Here is a 24,466-nt window from a genome sequence, read left to right as displayed (position 1 = left end):
GTCAGGGAAAGGCTGCCATGGATGTGGATTGAAGGGCATGTGGGCTTCAGGTTCAGTAGCCTACAGTTGGGCAGAGTATATTTGGGGTGGGGTAGTTTTGTCCATTTCCTAAGAAAGTGCAGAAGTCTAAAGCACCTGTGGAGCCCAGCGGCTGGTGCAGATGAGTAGACTTGGGTGACCAGACCAGCTTTCCTGAGTGGCCTTTCTTCTCAGGCTGCCCAGGCTCAGGGAGGCGAGAGCCAGCAGGAGGCCCAGCGCCTCCAGGCCCAGCTGAATGAACTACAAGCCCAGCTGAGCCAGAAGGAGCAGGCAGCTGAGCACTATAAGCTGCAGGTGAGGAGCCCAGCCTGGGCCCATGCCACCTTCCTCCTGCCCTCCAGCCTCTGCCCCACCTACCCACACTGTCTGCCCACAGATGGAGAAAGCCAAGACCCATTATGATGCCAAGAAGCAGCAGAACCAAGAGCTGCAGGAGCAGCTGCGGAGCCTGGAGCAGCTGCAGAAGGAAAACAAAGAGCTGCGAGCTGAAGCCGAACGGCTGGGCCATGAGCTACAGCAGGCTGGGCTGAAGACCAAGGAGGCTGAACAGACCTGCCGCCACCTTACTGCCCAGGTGCGCAGCCTGGAGGCACAGGTAAGAATCTCGCTGGCACTCGCCTCACCTCTGTCCCCTTGGACCTCTGTGCCCTCTTCTCCTAGGCCACTGCTGCCTTAGGCTTTTCTTCACTCTCTCCCTGGCCCAATCCTTCTCAGGTTGCCCACGCAGACCAGCAGCTTCGAGACCTGGGCAAATTCCAGGTGGCAACTGATGCTTTAAAGAGTCGTGAACCCCAGGCCAAGCCCCAGCTGGACTTGAGTATTGACAGCCTGGATCTGAGCTGCGAGGAGGGGACCCCACTCAGTATCACCAGGTCAGGAGGCACCTTCGTCCCTATGTCTGTTGTTTTATAGCGTGCCTATCATTGACCAGGCTGTATCCTAGTGAGATAAATAAGATACGATCTAAATTTATTCTTAGAGAAGAAGAAAAACAGGTATTATGCCAGATGTCTATTTAGGGCACAGCTGGAATAAAAAGAAGGTGGTCAAGAAAGGCTTCATGGAAGCTGTGGTCACTACTGCTGAGTCTTGAAAGCATCAGAGCTGTGTGCGCCAGTTGACAGAGGAGAGCAGTGTGAGCAGAGGCTGTGAAAGAGCCTGACCAGGCTGAGGTGTGAGGCCAGGAAGGCCCAGGATCCTAGAGGGCTATCTGCACTTTCCCATTGGAGACTGGCTACTAGACTTGATCCCAAAGGCATTGAGAAAATCTTGGTGGCTGTAATTGAAAGGTTTAAGGGGAGGAAAAAAGGAACCTTGGAAGAATTTGAAACTTAAGAGTTCATAGTTAATTTGCATCTTAAAAAGATTATTCTAATAGCTAGTATAGAAGACTGGAAAAACATACTGTTTTTAATTAAACACTTACATTGTACTTACTTTGTGCTAGACATAAAGCACTCATAACAATTATACCTAATTTATCCCCCAACAACCCTCTGAGGTAGGTTTATTATCTTCTTTAACAGATGAATCTGGGCCATAGAGGGCCAGTCACTTGCCCAAGGTCCACCAGTGGTGGAGCCAGGGTTTGACCCTGGGCAGCCTGGCCTGAGTCCTTGCTTGTCACCACTCTCCTGCCTCTCTCAGTGCCATGATGAGTCTAGGTGAGAGAAGATGAGGCAGACCAGGGAAAGGACATGAGCATGGAGGGGGTGTGGTTAGGAGAGCTGTTCAGGAAGCTTGGTAATTGGGCTTGCCAAGTGGGACAACATGGATTATACCCATTTTCATGGCTTGGGGGCCTGGGTGGAGGGTGCTCCTACTCACTGAAATGGGAGATGCAGGAGGAAGAAGACAAGTAGGCTTAGATTGGGACATGTTTGCTGTGGAGCAGCCATGGGCGTCTGGTAGGAACATCTGGGTCTGGGTGTTGCCACTATGAGGAGGTATTAGGAAAAGCCAGGGGAGTGGACGGAAAGAAGAGTCCAGGTCAATGGTTTTCCTTGGTACCTCTGAAAAATCAGAGAGATGGGCTGCTTGACCTCATCTGCTTGTAGTAAGTATGGGAAATGGTCACTTTGGAGCAAAGGGCTGGACAAAATGACTTTAGCCCAAAGGACTGTTCCTTATCAGGATTCCTTTCCACAGCAAGCTGCCTCGTACCCAGCCAGACGGCACCAGCGTCCCTGGAGAACCAGCCTCACCCATCTCCCAGCGCCTGCCGCCCAAGGTAGAATCCCTGGAGAGTCTCTACTTCACACCCATCCCTGCGCGGAGTCAGGCGCCCCTGGAAAGCAGCCTGGACTCCCTAGGAGACGTCTTCCTGGACTCGGGTCGTAAGACCCGCTCCGCTCGTCGGCGCACCACACAGATCATCAACATCACCATGACCAAGGTCAGGCTGCCAGAACGGGGGATGGGGGCTGCGGGTGGCAATTCCCACTTCCTCTCAAGGGTGTCTGCATCAGACGCTCAGTCAGGAGCAGGCAGGGATAAGCAGTCAGTTCATGGGGTCTTAAAAAGGGCAGTGACTTGGTTAGGGCCTCTTCTGAAGAAAAGGTCAGGGCTGGGATTAGATTCCTACCTCGACTCTACATGCATTCTCTTCATGCATAGCACTGTGCAGGGTGAAGGGAGAGAACATGGCAAAGCTGCAGCCCGTCCTGTGCCTCCCAGAACGCCCCATGCAGCTGAGAGGCATTGTCGCTGCACAGTGGCCTGCCTGCCAGGCTGCAGGCTCTTGCCTTTGTTTCACATCTTGAACAGGTGGTTTGGGAGGAGGGGCAAGAGGCCTCTGGTACAACAGGGAGGACCTGTGTGTGCAGGGTGTCCCCTGCTACCAGGAAGCTGGGGAAGTTCTAGAGGATGGTCTGGGCCCTGGAAGCTTGGACCGAGGGACGGCAGAGGCTGTGGGATGAGCCTGACTAGTCAGGAGACATGGGGCCCAGCCCCAGCTCTGATACTTCCTAGCAGTGTGATTGTGGCTAGTCACTTCATTTCTCTTTGCACTTCCCCTCTAAAATGGGCTGATAAGCACTCTGCATTCCCTCCCTTAAAGCACTGTGAATAGACTTGATGAAAAAAATGCATAGAAAAGAGTCTTGACAACATCAGCTCCACCCTGTGAGGGCTTCTGTCAGTAAGGTCCATTTCTTGCAGACAGACACATTAAGGTCCTTTGCAAAGCAGTTGGGAGGATGTGCCATGGAGTCTGGGTGCTTTGGGAGGGAACGGGAAGCTTCTTTACAGTGCCAGAGTCCACCCCACTGCAACAGGTTCATTCTCTTTTCCAGAAGCTAGATGTGGAAGAGCTTGAGAGCGCTAACTCATCCTTCTGTAGCACACAGTCTGCTCCTGCATCCCAGGCTGGCCTGCGAGCCACCTCCTCTACTCAGTCTCTAGCCCGCCTGGGTTCTCCCGATTATGGCAACTCAGCCCTGCTTAGCCTGCCTGGCTACCGCCCCACCACTCGCAGTTCTGCTCGTCGCTCCCAAGCTGGGGTGTCCAGTGGGGCCCCTCCAGGTGAGGGGGCTACAGGGACTTACTATACCCAAAAATTAGACTGGAAGGTAGATCGTGGCACAGGGAAAAGAGGCAAATTTTTTAAAAATCCAAGGCTGGCCTCCTTGCTACTGCCCAGTAGCCCCTCCTTCCTGCAGCCTCAAGGGCCTTCCTTACCTGTCCATTTCAGGGCTGGCTGTGTTGGGCACTCTTAGCCAGAGTGAACCAGGGATGCTCACTAAGGGCCTGGGATTCCCAGCACAATCTTGGGGAGTCCTCTGTGCCCTTCTCAGGTGGTGATGGGCTGCTAGAAAGGTCAGGCTGGCTGGACTCTTCCTGGAGGCTCTTGCCCTTTGGGTACCAGAGAGCCCTTGGGAATAAATTCCTTATTTTGTTCCTCCGGGTGTTGGGCGCTAAGCCTTGGTGTGTGAATAAGATGTAGTAGCAGCCTCTGCGTGTGACCTCTTCTGCCCTCTCCAGGGAGAAGGTGGTGAGCAAACCCCTAGGATAGAAATAGTCTGTGTGCCTTACTCCTGCACCTGCGGCACTGAATCAGACTCTGGCTTAAAATTTATGGGGTAGGTGGCAGCAAAGGCTGGCAACATGCCAGGGTGAGCAGGCGACCTGCCAACTTCCCTGCCCTCCACAGGAAGAAACAGCTTCTACATGGGCACTTGCCAGGATGAGCCTGAGCAGCTGGACGACTGGAACCGGATTGCAGAGCTGCAGCAGCGCAACCGAGTGTGCCCACCACACTTGAAGACCTCCTATCCCCTGGAGGCCAGGGTGAGCCCTGGGGTCACTGTGCAGGGCCTCCCATCCCTGCCCTCCCTTGAAATCCCACCTGCTGATCTAGCCTGAGCACTAGCCCGAGGAAGGGGGAGGATGACCTCATGCTTGCAGGGAGGGCATTCGGGAGTGAAGTCCCTGGGGGTGGGCAAGAGCTCAGAGAGGAATCTGATTAGGACTGCACTGCTTGTAGCCATTCGCTCAGGGCGTATGTAGAAAGTAGAACAAGAAGGGAGACCTCGTGAGGTAGGAAGGGTCCACCTACTCTAAGTGTCAGGTGAGTGCAGAGTTCTGGGACAGCCCCAGGTCCTGCTCCATATCCATACAGCTACAGTCCACTGACCACCTCTTCCACTAATGCAGCCTTCCCTGAGCCTGGCCACCATCTCAGATGAGGAGATGAAAACTGGAGACCCCCAGGAGACCCTGCGCCGAGCCAGCATGCAGCCAATCCAGATAGCAGAGAGCACTGGCATTACCACCCGACAGCAGCGCAAACGGGTCTCCCTAGAGCCCCACCAGGGCCCTGGCACTCCTGAGGTAGGCGCAGTGGCTCCTGGGTGTTGCTCCAGCACTGTGCCCAGGTCAGGTCCAGCTCACCATGGACCAAAGGGAGCCTTTCCTGTCCACACCCCCCACCCGCTCTCCAAGGGCCTAGGGCATGGATGGGAACTGCTGGGAAGGGAAGCCCTCTGGCTCAGAATTGGGGAGGGCAGCAGGTTGCACAAGTTGACTTACAGGGTCCACTCAGCTCTGAGAGAACAAGACGCCTGGCTTCAGATGTGACTCCTCTTGCTAGTGTCTGCCTAACTGTCCTCTTCCTCATAGTCTAAGAAGGCCACCAGCTGTTTCCCACGCCCCATGACTCCCCGGGACAGACATGAAGGGCGCAAACAGAGCACTACTGAGGCCCAGAAGAAAGTGGCTCCAGCTTCTAAACAGGTGAGGCCGGGGCTGGGAGGAATGAAGCGATGCCCTGGTGGGACCTTGCTGGCAGAGCATGGCGCAGCGGGCTGGTCTGGGAAGGCAGCATTAGCTCTCCTAGTCTGACAGCCCTTCCTTGCAGGCTGACCGGCGCCAGTCAATGGCCTTCAGCATCCTCAACACACCCAAGAAGCTAGGGAACAGCCTTCTGCGGCGGGGGGCCTCAAAGAAGGCCCTGTCCAAAGCTTCCCCCAACACTCGCAGTGGAACCCGCCGCTCTCCGCGCATTGCTACCACCACAGCCAGCGCCGCCACTGCTGCTGCCATTGCTGCCACCCCTCGAGCCAAGGGCAAGGTAGAGGCACTGGCAGGATGGGGGAGGGAGGCCCAATGAGAGCGTGGTCACCCCCAGACCGCTCCAAGGAGCAGCATCCAAGACAGGGCCACGCCAGGTGGCTGGAGGGTGGTGGGGTAAAAGGTGTCCCTGTCCTGGTAGCTACTGATTATTAAGAAGAGAAGACAAATGGCCCCATTCTCATGGAGACCACCCAGAGCTGCTCAGGCATAGCCAGCAACTGATAACCCGGGGGGTCACAAAGGATGGGAGCAGGAAGAGGTCTTCCAAGCCAGTGGGTGCAGGCTGGCATCCCAAGTTCTTATCTGGCCATGTGTCTGTGTCTCTTTCAGGCAAAGCACTAAAGGGCTAGTACCAGAGAGTGGCCCCACCTGTGTCCCCGATGTTGACCTCACCTGGTCTTCCTTCTACTGTCCCTCTCAGTGCCTTCTCTCAGCTCCCAGGCCAATAGTAGCCAAACCCCTAGAGACAGTAATGTCTGCCCGCACCCTGGCCTGGTCCCTGGACTTTCACTGGCACCTTCTCAGAGCTGGACCAGGAAGCCTGGAGCATGGACAGTGTGGGTGCTCTCCCTACCTTGCCTCGTTTTTTCTTAGAGCAGTCACTTCTCCATCACAACCAGATTTGAGGCTGATGGCTGGGTCCTTGGGCCTAGCCAGTCTTCCTCCCAGCCTCTGGATCTAGAAGGGACCAGAGGAGGAGTAGGCCTGGTTCCTGCTCTCCCGGTGGCTGGGCCTAGCAGGAGCTCTCACTCTTGAAGTCCAGGACCGGGTCTGACTTGGTGGGAACACCTGCAAGAGGATGCCCTTTTCCAGCATGGATGGGCCCTGTGGCTCAGGAGTGGGGTGGATAGCCTTCAGCGGCAGCTCACACCCTGCCTTCCCCAGACTTGCACTGGGGTGGGATTATGGAGTGATGGGAAGGTTTTTAAGGGCCAGGGATGGATCTTTTCTAAATGTTATTACTTGTAAATAAAGTCTATTTTTCTCCCTTGAGTACTGAGTTGCCTTGATCTAAGTGGGAAAGGGTAGGGGGGAAATCCAGGTTCTTTGGAGCCTACCTTGTCCCCGCTGAGTCTTCCAGACCACCTCCTTCCTCTCATCCCTTTTCCTGGGCCACATCTTTCTTTCCAGGCTTCCCACTCTCCATTACTGGCCTCTGCTCCTGGGGAGCATTATGGGCTGTTCTCTCTCTTCTTTTTCAAGGGCCTGTGTTCCCCTGAAGCTGGTTTTGTCTTTCACTTCTGTGTGGCAGTCCCTCTCTTCCCATACTCCCTCCTGGGACAGGCAAAGTTCCTGGGAGTGAAACTGAAGCCTAAATGAACAGATGTCAGAATGCCTCCATTGAATAATCCTTTATGAGGACCCATGTGGGGATAACAGAGATACAGTGTGGATCTGAAGCAGCCGCTGTCCCCATCCCTTCCCTGGAACAGTCCATTAGAGTGAAGGGGGGAAGATAACCAAATACAGCATGAAGACTGAAGTCTGCAGAATAGCCAGAGCTGAAAGCGGGAGACTTCACTGAAGAGGCGGTGTTTCAACCAGGCTTGAGAGTTCCCCTGTTGGAGTGGTGAGGAAGGTGGGACCAAATGAGCAGAGGCATGGGAGTGGGAGCTGTCTGGGAAAAGCCTCTGGAAAGTCCCATGGGAAATGTAGGCAGGGCCCTGGCGTGCAAGGCTAAGGCATCAACAGTCTTGGTTTCAGTGGTTTCTGAGCAGTAAAGCACTGTGAGGAGCAGGACATTAGGAAGGGTGGAGAGAATGGCAAGAGGAGGGGCATTATAGGGAAGTTGTGATTTCCTAAGTAGATGGGAATGGAGTTTGAATTTGGTGAGAGAAAGAAACCAAAGCACAGGAGAAGAGGGTGTGCTGCTTGCCCGTACAGCCTGCAGGCAGTCAAGGACTGTAGGTAGGTAGGTAGGTAGGACCCAGGCTCTGGTCAAGGTCGTGCTGCTGCTGGCCCTGTGCTGTGGCTGGAGGGCAGGGCTTCTTGGGTGGGGGACAAGGTTGTCCTCAGCCCAGCCTAGGGAAATGAAGGCAAACGAGGATCAGGCCAAGGAAAGGAGGAACGCGTCTCATCACTTTGCCCCAGGCCACACCTCCCCTGCCTAAGTTCCTTTTTGTCTCCTCAGGCTGACCTTGAGGAATGCTGGATGTTAGTTTAGAGGCTGCCCTGGCAGAGCCCACCCTTTCCTCCCCGTATATGGAAACAGCTCCTCCTGTTCCTGGAGGCCTCTCCTTAAGCTCCTCACCCAGAGCTGGGCCAGAACGATGTGACGCTGGACAACCTGTTCGGGGTCCACGAGCACACAGGAGAAGTTGGTGACGTGCAGGGCAGGGGTCAGCTGCTCCAGCACCAAGGTCCTGCTCAGCTGTGTACCTGTGCTCCCACGTTCCCAACTGGAGCAGAAAGGAAGGAAAGGTCATGCAGGCCACAGAAGGAGGCCTCCTTCCCACCCACCTGGCTGCTGCAACCCTCACCTGGTGCTGCCCTCCCACAGGTCTGGAAGGTGCTCAATGAAGGAACCATTGCCCAGCCAGTAGAGGATGCTGAAGTGGGGGAAGCGGCTGCAGGCAGTACAGGACAAGGTCAGCGTTCCATCTAGGGACACAAGCAGCAGTTAGCCCTCCCGAAGAGCAGGCCCTTTCCCTGGCCTGCTCTGCTGTGCCCTCCCTGCCAGCTCCCCCTAGTTGGGAAGGTCTGTTAAAGGGGAAGTGCAGTTGTCTCCGAGAGGCCCTAGCCCTAAACATGGGGAATATGGGGAAGGGTCTTTGGTTCATGTGATGACTCCTCTTCTGAGTCTGTCTCCTCAGGATGACCTTTTCTAGTACCCAGTCTCTGACTTGGGAGCCCAGGTGACCGAGGCAGTGCTGGGTGGCTATTGCTCCTATGAGATGGCTAGAGGCCAGTGGGCTCTGGGTGGAGGGGCTGGCCTTGGAGTCCACTGCAATCAAGGCTGTGAGAGGTCCTGTGACCATTACTTACATCTGAGTTCTCTGTCCTATTTGATAGGGAGCATCTTGGGAGCTGCGCCAAGCCCATGACACTGGGTTGTGGAGGGAGAATGTGAGGGTTCAGCCCAGCTGGCCCAGTTGGTGGTACATGGCAGAAGGGGGCTGGCGCTCAGAAGTCAACTCAACCCTGGGAACCTCTGTGCCCACAGCCTACCCCCGACCACTGTGCTCCTTACTCAGTGGCAGTTCCACCTCTGGCCAGGTCACCTCCAATGCTGGACACTGCTTTGCTGCTGGGAACACTGGGGGCTGGAAGGAGCAGGGGTCCTTTGTGCTTCTAGCTGAGGCAGTGGCAGTTGTGGTGGTCTGTGAGACAGATGTGGCTCTGTCCAGGAGAGTGATGATGTGGGCACACAGGAGCAGGACCCACAAAGGACTGGGGACTGAGGAAAGGACAGTCACAGGTCAGTGGCTGGGTTGCCTGGGAGCGCTCAGCATCATGGCTTCTATCTGGACTGGAGACAGAGTGGGCTGCCCAGGTAAGGATGTACCTTCAGCCCAAAGATGTCTGGGCTCTAGCCGGGGAATCAGAGCAAAAGAGGGGCCCCTCAGCACCCACCCCTTTATTGAATACAGAGAAGCTTTGTAATAGAGCCAGAGCCACAGCATCTGTCCAGGTTCTTAAAGCAATAGCACCAGGTGGGTTGGTGTTTTCCTTGGGGTGAAGGCTCCGGGTTAGCCTATCACTCCATTCTGTTCATAGGCCTCACCCTACCCTGCCCATGGGCAGCCCCAAGGCCTACCTGGTATCCACTTCTGTCTCATGGTCATGATGCATGCGTCAGGAGCTGCTAAGCTTGGCTCTCTGTCTGTGACAACGTCCTCTTCTCTGGTGAAAGGTGGGGGAGGAGAATCGTAAACCACTGCCACGTTTTCTCAGTAGCTGGCTTTTCCTCCCGTAGCATAGCCTGGAGCTCTTTCAGCACTTAGAAACAGAGCTGGGGGGTCATCCAGTGACAATCCCCCCTCCACCCCAGCTCTCATGACCAAAAATGGTAAGATGCTTACCTAGTCCAATCTTACCCCTTCATTAGGGAGGGTAAAATGAGACCCAAAGAGAGAACAGGGAGTCACCCAGTCACCCTCTCCAGCCACATAGCTGCTTCTGGGAAGGGCAGGATCCTGAGCAATCCTTCTGGGAAAGTACTGCCCCCATCCTCTATTTCACTTTCACTTTTTAAACAGAATTCCTTAAAAGTGAGTGTTTTCAGAAACCTTCAGCTCCCGGGACCCCTACCTCTCCAGATGATACCAGACTGGGACCTCTAATCTACCTCCACGCCACCCCAGGGTCACCTAGGGCGTGAACTAGATTGAGAGTCTCTCACGGATCAATTCTGTCCCAGCCAAGGGTCAGGACTTTGGTGTCCACCTCCCCTCTTCAGACCCAGGTCTTTATTTCCATGTGAACAGGCTTCCTCCTCCACCTTCACACTGATATTCAACGGGACAATTTTCCTGGGCACTGGGGACCCCAAGTTGGATCATTTTCACCATTTCAGGCTCAAAGCCATACCAGCCGCTCAACATCCTGGCCTTTCCCAGGCTCCCCACTCTCCCAGCCACCAGCCCCAAGGTAGGCTGCATCTCCCAGTACCCCACCCATGGGTCTCTCATCCTAGCCCCTCTGGCCGGGGCTATAGGTCTAGGTTCACTAGTATTCCCAGACTCCTCCTACCTGGTTCCCAAGAGGTCCTGAAGAGCCTGCCTTTCCAGAAGCTCCCCTCCATGAGCTCCAAGACTCAAGCTGGCTGTGTCTAGCTGCGTGTGAACCCACCACAGGAAACACACTGAGAGCACTTTCCCCTTGTCCACAGAACTCACACAGCCAACCCAGGAACTGACACACAGGCTCGAGAGCTGACCCCCAGCAGGAGGTAGACAGGAGCTGTGTGTCTCAGGTTTGTGACTCCTGTAATCAAGAGGGTATGAGGGCTGATGACAGAGCCAGTGAGGCCCCCAGATGGAACTGCATCAGGAACACAGTTGTGATCTCCTATGTCTAAATTAGGAATATGGCTTTTCCACAAGAAAACAATAGGAGACTACAAGTCACATCTTGTAGGTGTGAATTTCAAGTTTTTCCTCCTTTCAATTCCTCCCTCTACCTCCTGCTCCAGGGGCTTCTAATACTATGATGTAAGGGAAATTCCTCCCAGGAACACCAGCATCTCCAGGAGTTAGGTCAGGAGGCAAGGCTGCCTGGGGTTTCTGAAAGATACAGTCCAGTGGGGGATGGTAGGGACAGATGACAGAACTCTGCCTTAGTGTAACCAAGACCAGAGTTGGGCAAAGGGGAGGTCATGGGATTCAGGACTGTTATGAGTGAAAAGAGAGCTCTGGACAGCCTGGTCTCAGCTTCTCACCTGCGCCTGACATGGGGGTGGGAGAAAAAAGTGAAAGGAAGTAATCCCTGTTCCTTTGACCAGCCACATTCCCCTCTCTGAGAGGAACAGCCCCAGAGGAGGCATAAGCAGCAGGGCATCATGGGAAGCCACAGCAGGGGAAGAAAAGCCGAGGCTGAGTATGGCCCTGAGGAAGGCAGGTGGTGGCAGGACACTGGCCTCAGGCAGTGAGAACATAGAGCAACCTCAGTCTGAAAGCAGGCCCAGTGATGCCCCAGGCCCTCTTAGGCCACAGGCATTCTACCACTCCACCACTCCCACGGATGTCAGCAGGGGAACTGCAGGGAACGGCAGAAAGGCAGGGCCAACCACCCCCAGACCCTCAGGTCTCAGACGGGGGTTAGCAAAGGCAAGACGCGCCTGGAGACCCCAGAGAGAGGTGGGAAGAAGAAAGCAAGATAAATGTTCAGCTTTCCGACCCAGCTCACGGAGCTTTATTCAGACGGGAGTGACAACATCCTGCTGGTTCTTGCTGCCCTTGAAGGGGCAGGTGCTACTGGGTCTATTCCCTAGAAACCCAATGCTGAAGGCCCATGTTTGACCTCCCACCTTATTCAAGTCGCCAAGGACCAGGGCTGGGGCCTTCCTAGAAGCCCCTTCTCAAAACCTGTACTCACCTAGGCCTTATTCCTCTACCCACCCACCCACCACTCCTGTTGTCAGACCCAGGGAGGACCCATGAATGACAAAAATCATGTAGGGATATTCCCTGGCCTGAGAATCCCCTGCCAGCTTCCAGGGCATATCATCTGACACAGGGAGAAGTTGACATGTCATATTCTCTGACTCATGAGCACGCACACGCAAGCACACGCACATGCATATGCACTCTTAGGCTTTCAGGAAGTGTGGCAGAGTGACTTTTGGCACGTGTCACCACTCCACTGAAGGATCCACTGAAGAATGCGTTTGCATAAGGGGCTGTCAGTCACAGCTGCCAACAACTGCCCCATGACCCAACTATATGATCTCTATTCTTGGCTCACCACAGCCCTGCACACAGGCAAGTATCCACAGTGCTGATTCTTCCAGTTGTCTCAAAACAAGTCTTCAATGAATTGAGGCCCCAAGGCTTCCCTCGTTGGACAAGTCACTGATAAGGTTCCACTTGCCTCAACTAGCCTATAGCCCCCCAACAGAGGGAGACAGAGTCAGACACACACCTGTCCTGTGTCCCAGACAGTAGGCAGGGGAGGGAAGACACCTGGGGCCTCAGTACTCACCTGTAGCAGTAGCCTGAGTACATTAGCTCTTTACTAAGTGCACCAGGCTTGAGCCCACACAAAGAAGGGAGTGGGTGGGCTGAGGCCTTCAGCTACCTGGGAGCCCAGCAGTGTTCTCAGCCAGAGATGAAAAGGCTCCTTTAAACCAAAAATATGGCTCTGCCCCCACCCTGCTTGGACGGGGAGGGTGAAGCCTGGAGGGGGCAATTCCTATGCTCCACAATAAAAAAGGGTTTTTTAAATATATTCATCAAAATAGTTTTCTTTTAAAAAGCCCCGCACTGCTGACAGCCCCACTGGCTGGCTCTCCATCATATCCCTCCCCAGTCCGACATAGCCGGAGGGGTCCTGAGTGGCCCAAGCACCCCTTTGAGTCTTTCCCACCCAGGAGTTCTTTGTGGGCAGGGAGGAGAGTGCCCTGAGGTCCACGGCGTGTGGGGTGGGTTCTCCAATGATGTTCTTCATCACTATTCCAAGCCCAGAATGTAGTTGATGCCTTGGACTAGGCCAATGATGACAGGCTGCCAGGCTACCAAGTATCGAAGCCAGTCTAGCAGTTGCCCATACATGACGTGAGGCCTCTCCCAGCTGTCAGTGTGTTAAAGAGACTCTGTGCAAGAGCTGCCAGGGGTGAGCTAGCATGGGTGTGGGGGGCTTCCTGGGTCTGCCCCACTTTCCAGCTCCTCCACAGCCTAGAGGAATGGAGACTGCTTTCTGGAAGGGCCCACCCAGCCTTACTTCCTACTCAGCCAGCACTCCCAACTTTGCCCTCCCCCTCCTCTTCCTCCTCACAGCCTATCCGTTGGAGTAAAAAGCTGAACACAGAGAATGCAGGACGCAGGACAGAGGGGACTGGTATGGGGGACAGGACAGACCTGACGGAAGTGGAGAGAGAAATCCTAGTTCCCCATGACCAACATGCAGGGAGGGCCTCCTGTAACACCTTCTCTAAGAAGGAACTGCCAGTGTGAGGCAGCCACAAATCTATCTATCCGTGACAATGGCTGCAAGGAGGCTGAGAACAGGCAATACTCCTAGAATAGGGAGACTGGGGGTGTATCACGGGGCAGGACTAGCAGCTCAGCTTCCCATCATGGTTCAACATGTTCTGGTTGGGAGCAGAGGGGAAAGCCCCAGGACGACCCAAATGCAGGTCACACTGACCAGTACTTTCTTCCCACAGCCCACTCCCAACAATGACCCCAACAAAGGATACGGATTGCTGAACATTCTCTTGAGGTCTACCTTCTCTTTGCAGTAGGGACACGTCTGCTTCTTTCCCACGATGCACCAGCCGCGGATGCAGAACTCGTGAAAGCTGAGCTCTGCTGGTCAAGGGAAATGGTGGGAGCCAGGGCGGCACTCCAGCCCCATGCCAGTCTTTGAAAGGTTCAAATCCTGGCTTCGCTCTATAATCTTGGGCAAGTCCCTCTGTCTGGACCTGTTTCCTCTCATGTGAAGTAAGGATAATGATCCCCATCTCACAAGACTGTTATGGGGCAAAATAGAGATGATACATGGTTCTCCCAACAGAGGCACTGAATGGGAGCTAAGTGAATACATGATAAATATTACAAGTGTTACTCAGAATAGGGGATACGACGCTAAACTAAGGGATCTCATTAGAGGTCCTCTTCCCCTGTGACTGGTCCGACCTCGGGTCTGCTAGCACAGCTTCACCAGCTGCAGCCTCAGGTTCCTCTCAGACCCAGCCAGAGTGTAACCACTGTTTACATAAGAGTGGCTCTGATTTGTGGGAAAGGGCAGGGAAGGCGGCCCTCTTGTGGTTCTCCTACATGCAAGGGTCTGGACAGCACAGCTAGGGTCACGACCATCCCCTTTCTCTCCCTGACTGGAGTGTGCAGGTCACAGGAGAGACGTGGCTCAGGAGCTCGAGGCAGGATACACGTGATTGCAAGACAGCCTGTATGTGTTCTCAATGATGCCCTCTTCACTGACGTCCACAAAGATCTGCTGGCCACACACAGCACACACGCTGTCTGAAAGATGTTTGGTAGGCATGCCCGACTCGCTGTAGAACTGAAGAAGAGCGGGAATGAATGACAGGAAAAGCTGTGAGAAGCAGCCAAAGTAGGAAGCTCCACAGAGGCCTCAGGCCTTCTAAAGAGAAGGCACAGTGGCAGGGGGAGGCCCAGAGTTAGGAGGACTTTTTTAAAAACTCTTTAGAAAAGGTCACCTTTTACAAGTCAAATCAACCTCATCTTTCCTGGGCAGATGGGGAGAAGTGACCAGACTAGAGACAGTTGGGAAGTTAGATTAACAGGAACTGTAGACTGGGAGGGATCATCTCCAAGGGATAAGGGGAATCAGAGGGAGAAGAACTTGGGGCTGGTGATCAGGAGCTGTGTCAAATAAGCCATTCTGTCGCCAGACTATGGTTCCATCAGAAATGGACAACAATATTCTCCAACATTTAAAGGAGTGAAATATTAAGTGCCATATTGGTTTGGTGACAAAGGCATTCTCAGACATTTGTGGCAGCAGCAAAGGAGGTTGAAGCCTTTCAGATAGCATTTAGCATGGTGTCTCAAACTGTTGTTGACCCACTAATTTCAGTTCAAGGAATTTAAAGAAATAAGATGAAGTGTCAAAAATGCTTCATGCAAACAGATATTCACTTAAGCATTATCATAATTAAGAAGGCAAGGAGTCTGGCATGTCCTCAAAAAGTTAAAACACAGAATTGCCAAATGACCAGGCAATTCCATTCCTCAGTATAAACCCAAAAGATATGAGACTAGGGCTAAACAGACACTTAAACACCAATGCTCACAGCATTACTCACAGTAGCCAAAAAGTGGAAACAACCCAAGTTGCTATTGACAGATGAATGAATAAACCAAACACGGTGCACACACACAACGGAATACTATTCAGCCATAAAAAGGAATGATACATTCTATACACAAATGAACTTTGAAAACACTATGATAAGTGAAAGAAGCCAGAGGCAAAGGGACAAATATTGTGTGATTCCATTTACATGAAATATCTGCAATAGGCATGTTCACAGAGATGGAAAGTATATTACAGGTAAACCAGGGGCTGTGGGCAGGGGTAATGAGGAGTTACTCCTTAACGGGCAGAGTTTCTGTTTGGGATGATGAAAAACTTTGGAATTAGACAGTGACAATGGTTGCATAACACCAAAAATGTAATTAATGCACTGAATTGTATACTTCAAAATGGTCAAAATGGTGAAGTGGTCTAGAAATCTCTTCTGGAGAGTAAACTGGTTAAAGGATGATCCAATGTCTACACAAATAGATAAGAGGGAAATGAAGGTAAAACACAAGACAGTTGTTCAAAAAGGAACCTAATAAACTGTCTATAAAGTGATCTAATGTACTGTTTTCAATTTGACCCAGTACAGAAAAAATCAGAATAGTCCCATGATACTGAGAAACAAGTCACTGGCCTTAAACAGCACTCGATTAAAGTTACCCAAGGTGATGGAAATATTCCTACTTGGGGTGAGGTCTTGGGGGATGACACTGAGACAGGGAGTACTTCTGTGTTGTTTAAATAATTACAAAGAGAACATATTACTTTTATAAACAGCAAAACAACAAAGATATATTTCCATTCTGGAAAAAAAAAAAACTTAGAAATACTTTCTTGCATTTCTCGGATTGGTGTTAATTTCCCCATATTTAAGCATCTCTCCACGATGGCCACCTGCTCCTCTTGCATTTCCTATCTCAGTGAAAGGTACTGCCATTCAAGCAGTTGCTGAATCACAAATGTCAGCTTTGAGACCTTCATCTCCTTCATATTTTTCCCTTCAGTCTTCAAAGCCAAACTATATCTAAGTCCTGTCAACTTACCTCCAAAATACTTCTCAAATACAGTAAGTATGTCCACATTTAACTTCACTGACAGTTCCTTGGAAACTGATTTTAAGTTAAACAACATATAACAAAACCAATTTTATCACAGGCTAACTGATAGAAACAAGAGTTCAGTTCCTGTGTCATATTTCTGCTACAAAGACATCACTAAACCTCTATTTAAGAGACACCAAATTGTCTCTTAGAAAAAGACTCGAAATACTTTTAATATTAAAAGTTGAGGCCGGGCGCGGTGGCTCACGCCTGTAATCCCAGCCCTTTGGGAGGCCGAGGCGGGTGGATCACGAGGTCAAGAGATCGAGACCATCCTGGTCAACATAGTGAAACCCCGTCTCTACTAAAAATACAAAACATTAGCTGGGCATGGTGGTGCGTGCCTGTAATCCCAGCTACTCAGGAGGCTGAGGCAGGAGAATTGCCTGAACCCAGGAGGCGGAGGTTGCGGTGAGCCGAGATCGCGCCATTGCACTCCAGCCTGGGCAACAAGAGCGAAACTCCGTCTCAAAAAAAAAAAAAAAAAAAGTTGAAATATGTAGCTTTACACGTAACAGTTAAAGATTAATAAAACAAGTATGACAACTTCCCCCAATTTTTGGTAAAGCAGTGAGTGACAGCGGCTGTTGTTGTAGTGGTTGTGGTTAAATCAAGGAATAAATGTTCACAAAGCAAAAATTGTAAGGAGCAACTCCTACCGCTGTGCAGTGCAAAAACAATAACCAATATGGACTGAGCACTTTCGTGCTGCACCATTTATTGTGCCTTTGCGTGATTATTATATACTTTGTGAATTTTATTTATTTACTTTTTAGAGACAACATCTTGCTTTGTTGCCCAGGCTGGAGTTTGGTGGCATGATCAAGCTACTGCAGCCTCGAAACTCCTGGGCTTAAGTGACCTCCCACCTTGGCATCCCAAGTAGCTGGGACCACAGGCATGTGCCACCACACCCAGCTAATTTTTTTTTCTCCCATTTTTTTTGTAGAGATGGGGTCTCATCTATGTTGCTCAGGCTGGTCTTGAACTCCTGTGCTCATGCGGCCTGCCTACCTTGGCTTCCCAAAGTGAGCCACTGTGCCCAGCCCCTCCCAGTATTTTTAGCATAAAAATCAAATCTAATTTGGCCCATAGGCTTTTTTCTGGTCTAGTCGCTACTTCTCTAGACACTTCTTGGTCATACAACCATACTTGTCTTAGTTCCTCAAAAACACCCATACTTTCTCCCATGACAAGACTTCATCCACTTAACTCCGACTCATTGTTCAAGTCAGCTCCACAGTCACTTTGTCAAGGACACCATCTTTGAGCCCCAAGACTAGGTCAAATGACACTACTACATGTGTTTACAGCATTATGAACACCTTCCCTACATAATGCTTATCCAAGTTGTAATTTTATTTTTATCCGTGTTTGTTATTTTAACATCCATCTCTCCACCACCGAAAGAGTAACCTATATGGGCAAAAACCATGTTTATTTTTGTACACTTTTGTAATTCTGGCACATGGCTATGTGTCTAGGCACATAGCAGGCATTTAAAAGCATTTACTGAATGGGACAAGCACAGTGGCTCACGCATGCAATCCCAGCACTTTGGGAGGTCAAGGCAGGTGGATCACAAGGCCATGAGTTCGAAACCAGCCTGGCCAGTATGGTGAAACCCCATCTCTACTAAAAATACAAAAATTAGCCAGGCATGGTGGTGGGTGCCTGTAGTCCCAACTACTCAGGAGGCTGAGGCAGAAGAATCACTTGAACCCGGGAGGCGGAGGTTGCTGTGAGCCAAGATTGTGCCACTGCACTCCAGCCTGGGTGACAGAGCAAGACTCTGTCTCAAAAAAGAAAAAAGTATTTACTATATGTTAACTTCCTGGTGGATAAAGTGGCTCTTTCCTATAATGGTCCTAAAGAGAATAATTCTAGGGCACATCTGAGATTTGGCTTTCTAAATTTGTTTTAAAAAATAATTTCAACTTTTATTTTAGATTCAGGGGATACACGTGCAGGTTTGTTACACGGGTATAACTGTGTGATGCTGAGGTCTGGGGGATGAATGATTCCATTGCCCAGGTGGTGAGCACAGTAACCAACAGACAGTTTTTCAACCACTTGTCCCCTCTCGCTCCCCCTCTAGTAGTCCCCAGTGTCTACTGTTGCCATCCTTAGGTCCATGAATACCCAATGTTTAGCTCCCATTTACAAGTGAGGACATGAGGTATTTGGTTTTCTGTTCCTGCGTTAACTGGCTTAGCATAAAGGCCTCCAGCTGCCATGCTGCTGCAAAGGACATGGTTTTATTCTTTTGTATGACTGTGTGGCTTTCCAAATTTTAAGGAAGGAATGTCCATGCATACCCACACCTTGAAGGATTTTATGTGGCTTATCTCACTCCTTACTGCCTTTCTCTTCCATTAAACAAGTGATGTCAACTTGAAAAATTTGGCGGTGTCAAGAAGCACTATTTAAGAACTTGGGTGAACTCACCCCTATGGTAGATGCCATGTAGTCTGCACACATTTCTGCAAAGTCGCGTTCAAGAACTCCATAGTAGAGGCCATAGAAGAGAAGAGAGATGCCAAAGTCCATGGCATCTTCTGGTTTGATCCTGCAAGGGAAGCAGTAGAGCTAGGAAGACCCGCCCTGAGACATAACTTCTTTAGATTACTACTCTGGAACACACAAGGCAGGGCCCAAAGCAAGAAGGTTAAAGGCTAGAGCAAGTGTGGGCAAACTATGACCAAATCTAGTCTGCTGCCTATTTTTATATGGCCCATGAACACCTCTTGAGGAGGCCAGCACTGTGGGCCGCAAAGGCAAAGCTACAGTATCCCCTCCTACCCCTTTTCCTCACTCTGCTCTTAGTCCTTGCCTCCCCTAACTGGTGGCAATGACTTGCAGCTGCCCAGGACCTGTGCTCACTGGGACCTACATGTTGGGGACTCCACTGCTGGTAACTGCTAGACACTAAGTGAGCTGCCTCACTGAGCTGTGTCACCTCCAGCTAGTCACCCAAGTTGGAACAGTTGAGCCATCCATAAGGAGGAAAGGGCACATCAGAATCTGGGTATCACTAAAGCAGAGAGTGAAAATTATCCCAGCGGCCGACATACCTCTCCTTCTGAGACAAATCATGCCCACTACCTGAAACCTGGCCCCTTCCCCAGACAAGCAGGGTGGGACAGGGTAGGAGTTTTGTCTCTTGTTATGTAAGTACTTACATAATACCCTAGATTTTGCCTATTGTCCCATAAGGCCTAAAATATTTACTATTTGAACCTTTACAGAAACAGCTTGTCAAACACAGGCTTAGAAAAAAAAAGATAAAATTAGTAAATATTTATTAATACATAGCAGTTACTATAAAATTATAAGCTACATAATATAAATATTCTATATCATATCATCAAAGTTAAATTTTGGTCCAAATCTATTTAACAAGAAGGATAAAGATCTTGCCTATAATATTAGAAGGTTTGTTTTAATAATTCCAAGGACCAATAATTTGCAACCTTGAGTCTATAAATCTTTGTTATAGAAAATTATCTTTGTTAAAATATTTGTAAAAAGAACTGTACGTATTTCCCTGAAGTTATGTTTATATGCAAAGTTGCATTTGCTTATGAACCTTGAATATTTAATTCACTAGAAATCACTGATCTTGCACCAATTAATTTGATCAGTAGCACAATTCTGTTTTCCTCTTTGTGCAGTTTAGGCAAGTAAAAAGAAACTGCAGCCGGGAGTGGTGGCCTGTAATCCCAGCACTTTGGGAGGCCAAGGCGGGTGGATCACAAGGTCAAGAGATCGAGACCATCCTGGCCAACATGGTGAAACCCCGTCTCTACTAAAAATACAAAAATTAGCTGGGTGTGGTGGTGCACGCCTGTAGTCCCAGCTACTCGGGAGGCTGAGACAGGAGAATTGCTTGACCCTGGGAGGCGGAGGTTAAAGTGAGCCGAGATTGCGCCACTGCACTCCAGCCTGGTGCCTGGTGACGTAGCGACACTCTGTCTCAAAATGAAAAAAAGAAACTGTAATTACAGAAGAATTATCTATAAAACATAATGCAGAGGCCAGGTGTGATGGCTCATGCCTGTAATCCCAACACTTGTGGGAGGCCAAGGCAGGTGGATCTCCTGAGGTCAGGAGTTCAAAACCAGCCTGGTCAACATGGTGAAACCCCATCTCTACTAAAAACACAAAAATTAGCCAGTGTGGTGGCACACGCCTGTAGTCCCAGCTATTTAGGAGGCCAAGACAGGAGATTCGTTTGAACTTGCTCTTGGGAGGCAGAAGTTGCAATGAGCCAAGATCTCGCCACTGCACTCTAGCCTGGGCGACAAAGAAAGGCTCCATCTCAAAACAAAAACAAAAAAAAACCATAATGCAGAATCTTAATTTTACTTTTATTTTTTAACCATACAGGTTAGAGAGTTACCAGGAAATATCTATTTTCTTTGACAAGATGTGTAAGCCTCTACAGTGATGAATTCCACTAAACCGTTCAGGAGGCTGTTTATTCTTTCAGCCTATACTACCCCTGGAAGAAAGAATTTCATAGGTGTGCTCTCACTATATAAAATAGGATTTATTTATTTTTATTTTTTTTCAAGATGAGGGTCTCCCTTTGTCACCTGGGCTGGAGTGCAGTGGCATGATCATAGCTCACCACAGCCTTGGACTTCTGGGCTCAAGCAAACCTCCCACCTCAGCCTCCTGAGTAGGTGGGGATACAGGTGCACACCACTACACCCAGCTAATTTTCTTTTTTTTTAAGAGTTGAGGGCCTCACTATGTTGCCCAGCTAGTCTTGAAAGCCAGGCCTCAAGCAATCCTCCTGCCTCAGCCTTCCTAACAGCTGGGATTACAGGCAAGAGCCACTGCACCTGGCCAGGATTTTTCTATTCCCTGAATCAGAGTCGCTGCATTGCCCAGGGGGTGCGCAGTGGCACAATCTCAGCTCATTGCAACCTCCGCTGCCCGGATTCAAGTGATTCCCCAGCTTCAGCCTCCCAAGTAGCTGGGACTACAGGCACATGCCACCACCACGTCCAGTTAATTTTTTGTATTTTAGTAGAAACGGGGTTTCACCATGTTGGCCAGGCTGGTCTCAATCTCCTGACCTCGTGACTCGCCTTCCTCAGCCTCCCGAAGTGCTGGGATTACAGGCATTAGCCACCAAGCCCAGCCCAGAATTTATTTTTAAATGTCCTAAAATAAGCTCCTTTAAGAGACTCCCGCCTACAATATAACTAAGCTCGGGGAAGAGGCCAGTGATCATCCCATTCATCATCTTAAATTTGAATCCTACATCTCTAGCTTCAGTGTACTGTCCTAGGCTTAGGACTCCTTGTGATCCACAGCCCACAGCCACCAGTACTTCATCCAGGAAATCATATTTCCACCTTCATCTGCCTCACTGACTCACTGTACACTCCAGTCTCTGAGCTCAGGACTTCTTTTTTTTTTTTTTTTGAGTCGGAGTTTCGCTCTTGTTACCCAGGCTGGAGTGCAATGGCGCGATCTCGGCTCACCGCAACCTCCGCCTCCTGGGTTCAGGCAATTCTCCTGCCTCAGCCTCCTGAGTAGCTGGGATTACAGGCATGCGCCACCATGCCCAGCTAATGTTTTTTAGTAGAGACGGGGTTTCACCATTTTGACCAGGATGATCTCGATCTCTTGACCTCGTGATCCACCCGCCTCGGCCTCCCAAAGTGCTGGGATTACAGGCATGAGCCACCGCACCCGGCCTTGAGCTCAGGACTTCTTAGCATCCAACTCAATTCAGGGTGGTAGGACTTGTAAACTAACAGAGGTCTTTTGGAAGGCTTATGACAACTGAAGCAGCAGCCAGAATTCCACTCCTAGGAATGTACCCTTAGGAAGCAACAGAGCAGTGTTATCTGTGATAGTACTAAATTGAAAACCACCTAAGTGCCCAACAATGAAACAGGACTTAACATCGATGGGTTAACTTTCTAGAACTGTTTCCGTAGAAATCTTGTCAAATGTCAGCTATATTACAGACAACACTGCTTATGACCTGTGATTAGTACAATGCCTCTGGACTGGGACATTCTTGAAACTGGATGTGTTCCTGGGGGAATGGGGGTCCTAGGCCAGGGTGGCTTCCATACCCACCTGTGTGGTCTCATTCCCTCACACCTAAGCTCTGAGTTTACTGTGAAGACTTGCAGACACTGCCCTCCTGTATTTTTTTGTTTTGTATCCTAAGTCAATCTGTTGCTAGCTGTATGTAGGACAACCGACATGGTCATGTAGGTTGATGGCCTAGCGCAAGAGTCAGCAATCTTTTCCCATAAAGGGCCAGATGGTAACTATTTTAGGTTTTGTAGCCCATATAATCTTTATCACAACTATTCAACTCTGCTGTTTTAGGGAAAAACAGCCATAGGCAATATATAAATGAATGGGCATGACTATGTTCCAGTAAAACTTCATTTTATAATAACAGGTTGTGGGCTGATTTGGCTCAGAGGGCACAGTTTGCCAACCCCTGGCCTAGTTGAACATAAGGCCATTCATGCAGAGTGGATGTTGCAAATAAAGAGTACACACAGACCAAAAAAACAGCTCTGTGAAGGTGATAGAATTATGGATAGCTGGTTATAATAATTATTATGCTTACATTGGTTACTAGACTTTTCCACTAAAATGTAAAACCTTGGAAAATATAACATGATTCAGGACTCTGACTTTGTATATATTAAAACATTCTTTGTGTTTTGCCAGCACAAATCATGGAGAGCCTGTCCTCTCCCATCCCCCACAGTACCCAAGTCTCCCATCCTGGATGTTATGTCCCTCCTGTTAATACCACAACTTGCGGCAAGAGGTACATCTCAAAAGTCACTCCTCCCCAAACTCCAGCAAAAACAAAAGCAAAGGGTACTCACTTGAATAGTAGGTTAAGACCAAAGAGGGTAAACATGACAGCCATGTAGCCAATGATGCCAGTGGCATAGCTGATTTTATAGATTAGCAGGAACCACTTATAAACCAACCTGAAGAAAGAAGAGAAAGTTAGTGCAGCTGACACAGAGACTCTTGCCTCAGTGGTCACTGGATCACCAGAATCCTTTATTCTCACATCAATGGGGACACCAGGCTCTTTGCTCAGGACTTAATGAGCAACTCTGGTTACTATCCAAAGCTTGAACCACTCCCTTAATTTGCAGAAATGCCTCCAAATACTCAAGAACTAGTCCTTTGTATTTTCATGGTCTCAGACCAAGGAAAAGATCCCTAAAAAGGAAGTTTTCGCCTCAAAGAAGGAACACAGCTGACCTTAGACAGCTATGTTACCTCAAATGTCTCAGAAAAAAAGTTAGTAGTTACTATTATAAAAATCCTCCATATTACAGACATATTAGAGTGACACCCTGTCTCAGAAAAAAAGTTAATAGTTACTATTATAAAAATCCTCCATATTACAGACATATTAAAGTAAAAACTATTAAACACAGCTATGCTCAGAAGATAACAGGCAGGGAAGGCTAGTTGTTTTGAAACAGAATTCAAGAGATGAATCAGAGGCAGAATGAGCTACAAGCTTTTTGTACCTGGGCCTGGTTAGTCTGAATATAGCTTTGTTCCCATCCACAGGCCAAAAATGAAAGAAGTGATGTCTAATAAATTTTCTTCTGAAACGAATTTCTTCTGGAGGAGAAGGGAAAGGCACTTAGGAAGTACCTTTGAGTTGGATGTAAGTGTGTGGTGCTGGTAAAGTGGGATCAGGCTATGACCCTGAAGAAGGAATAGTGCGCCCTAGGAACCAATGAAGAACAGTGTACAATCTAACTGGTGGACCCCAGCTAGACTCAGAAAGAAAGATGGTTTCCTGAATGAACCAGGGCCTTTTTTTTTTTTTTTGGCTAGACACAGTGTCTTGCAATGTTGCCCAGGCTGGTCTCAAACTCCTAGGCTCAAGGAATCCTCCCACCCTCAGCCTCCCAAAGTGCTGGGATTACAGGCAAAAACCACTGGTGTTTGGCCAAACCAGAGCCTTTTAAATGCTTCAAGGGTGGGTCCCTGATATCAGGAGCCACTATTCTGTCTTTGACGGGAGCTAATGAACAATTTAGCAATTTGCTTGAATAAACCGCACAAGCCTGTGTGGTTCCTGAGAGCTAACTAGGTTACTACCAATCCTGCTGAACCCTAGGGAAGAAGGTCAAGGTCCTTCCCTGCCTGTGCCTCCTTGCTATGGCCAGGCAGGCGGTGGTGGTTTCTCAGGCTAGGGAAAGACGTCAAACATCTTCTTTCTAGTGTTGTCTTGAAAAACACACACAGCTCCATTCTCCAGGGTTTGCACTGATCATAAA

The 24,466-nt window shown here is 49.8% G+C and overlaps 3 protein-coding genes across 13 annotated transcripts in view; 1 reads left to right on the top strand and 2 right to left on the bottom strand.

Moving 5' to 3' along the window:
- NUMA1 (nuclear mitotic apparatus protein 1) overlaps positions 1-6,603 on the top strand; it is a 77,056-nt gene extending 70,453 nt beyond the window's left edge. For all 9 annotated transcript variants that reach the window (XM_037740084.1, XM_037740081.1, XM_017532882.2 and 6 more), the window contains 10 exons: positions 214-333; positions 416-634; positions 754-911; positions 2,188-2,434; positions 3,333-3,561; positions 4,190-4,326; positions 4,693-4,869; positions 5,158-5,271; positions 5,396-5,608; positions 5,941-6,603. In XM_037740084.1, coding sequence (XP_037596012.1) covers positions 214-333; positions 416-634; positions 754-911; positions 2,188-2,434; positions 3,333-3,561; positions 4,190-4,326; positions 4,693-4,869; positions 5,158-5,271; positions 5,396-5,608; positions 5,941-5,952 — 1,626 coding nt within the window. In that variant the 3' untranslated portion in view covers positions 5,953-6,603. The remainder of the gene's footprint in view (positions 1-213; positions 334-415; positions 635-753; positions 912-2,187; positions 2,435-3,332; positions 3,562-4,189; positions 4,327-4,692; positions 4,870-5,157; positions 5,272-5,395; positions 5,609-5,940) is intronic.
- Positions 6,604-6,945: 342 nt separating this feature from the next.
- LOC108307519 (interleukin 18 binding protein) lies at positions 6,946-11,093 on the bottom strand. Its single transcript, XM_037740088.1, has 6 exons — positions 9,699-11,093; positions 9,368-9,453; positions 8,801-9,007; positions 8,091-8,211; positions 7,862-8,009; positions 6,946-7,632 (listed from the first exon to the last, which is right to left on the bottom strand). The coding sequence occupies exons 1-6, from the start codon at positions 9,719-9,721 to the stop codon at positions 7,549-7,551; spliced, it is 669 nt and encodes a 222-aa protein (XP_037596016.1). The 5' UTR covers positions 9,722-11,093; the 3' UTR covers positions 6,946-7,548.
- A 341-nt stretch (positions 11,094-11,434) lies between these two features.
- RNF121 (ring finger protein 121) overlaps positions 11,435-24,466 on the bottom strand; it is a 70,257-nt gene continuing 57,225 nt past the window's right edge. For all 3 annotated transcript variants that reach the window (XM_017532886.1, XM_037740087.1, XM_037740086.1), the window contains 5 exons: positions 23,039-23,146; positions 18,606-18,726; positions 14,159-14,292; positions 13,469-13,570; positions 11,435-12,840 (listed from right to left, as the gene is read on the bottom strand). In XM_017532886.1, the coding sequence (XP_017388375.1) occupies positions 12,720-12,840; positions 13,469-13,570; positions 14,159-14,292; positions 18,606-18,726; positions 23,039-23,146 (586 nt within the window). In that variant the 3' untranslated portion in view covers positions 11,435-12,719. The remainder of the gene's footprint in view (positions 12,841-13,468; positions 13,571-14,158; positions 14,293-18,605; positions 18,727-23,038; positions 23,147-24,466) is intronic.

This window comes from Cebus imitator, unplaced genomic scaffold (genome assembly GCF_001604975.1).
Source record: "Cebus imitator isolate Cc_AM_T3 unplaced genomic scaffold, Cebus_imitator-1.0 Scaffold79, whole genome shotgun sequence".
Taxonomy (NCBI): Eukaryota; Metazoa; Chordata; class Mammalia; order Primates; family Cebidae; genus Cebus; species Cebus imitator.
The sequence above is the reverse complement of the archived record's forward strand: the minus strand, read 5'-3'. Positions and strand labels throughout refer to the sequence as shown.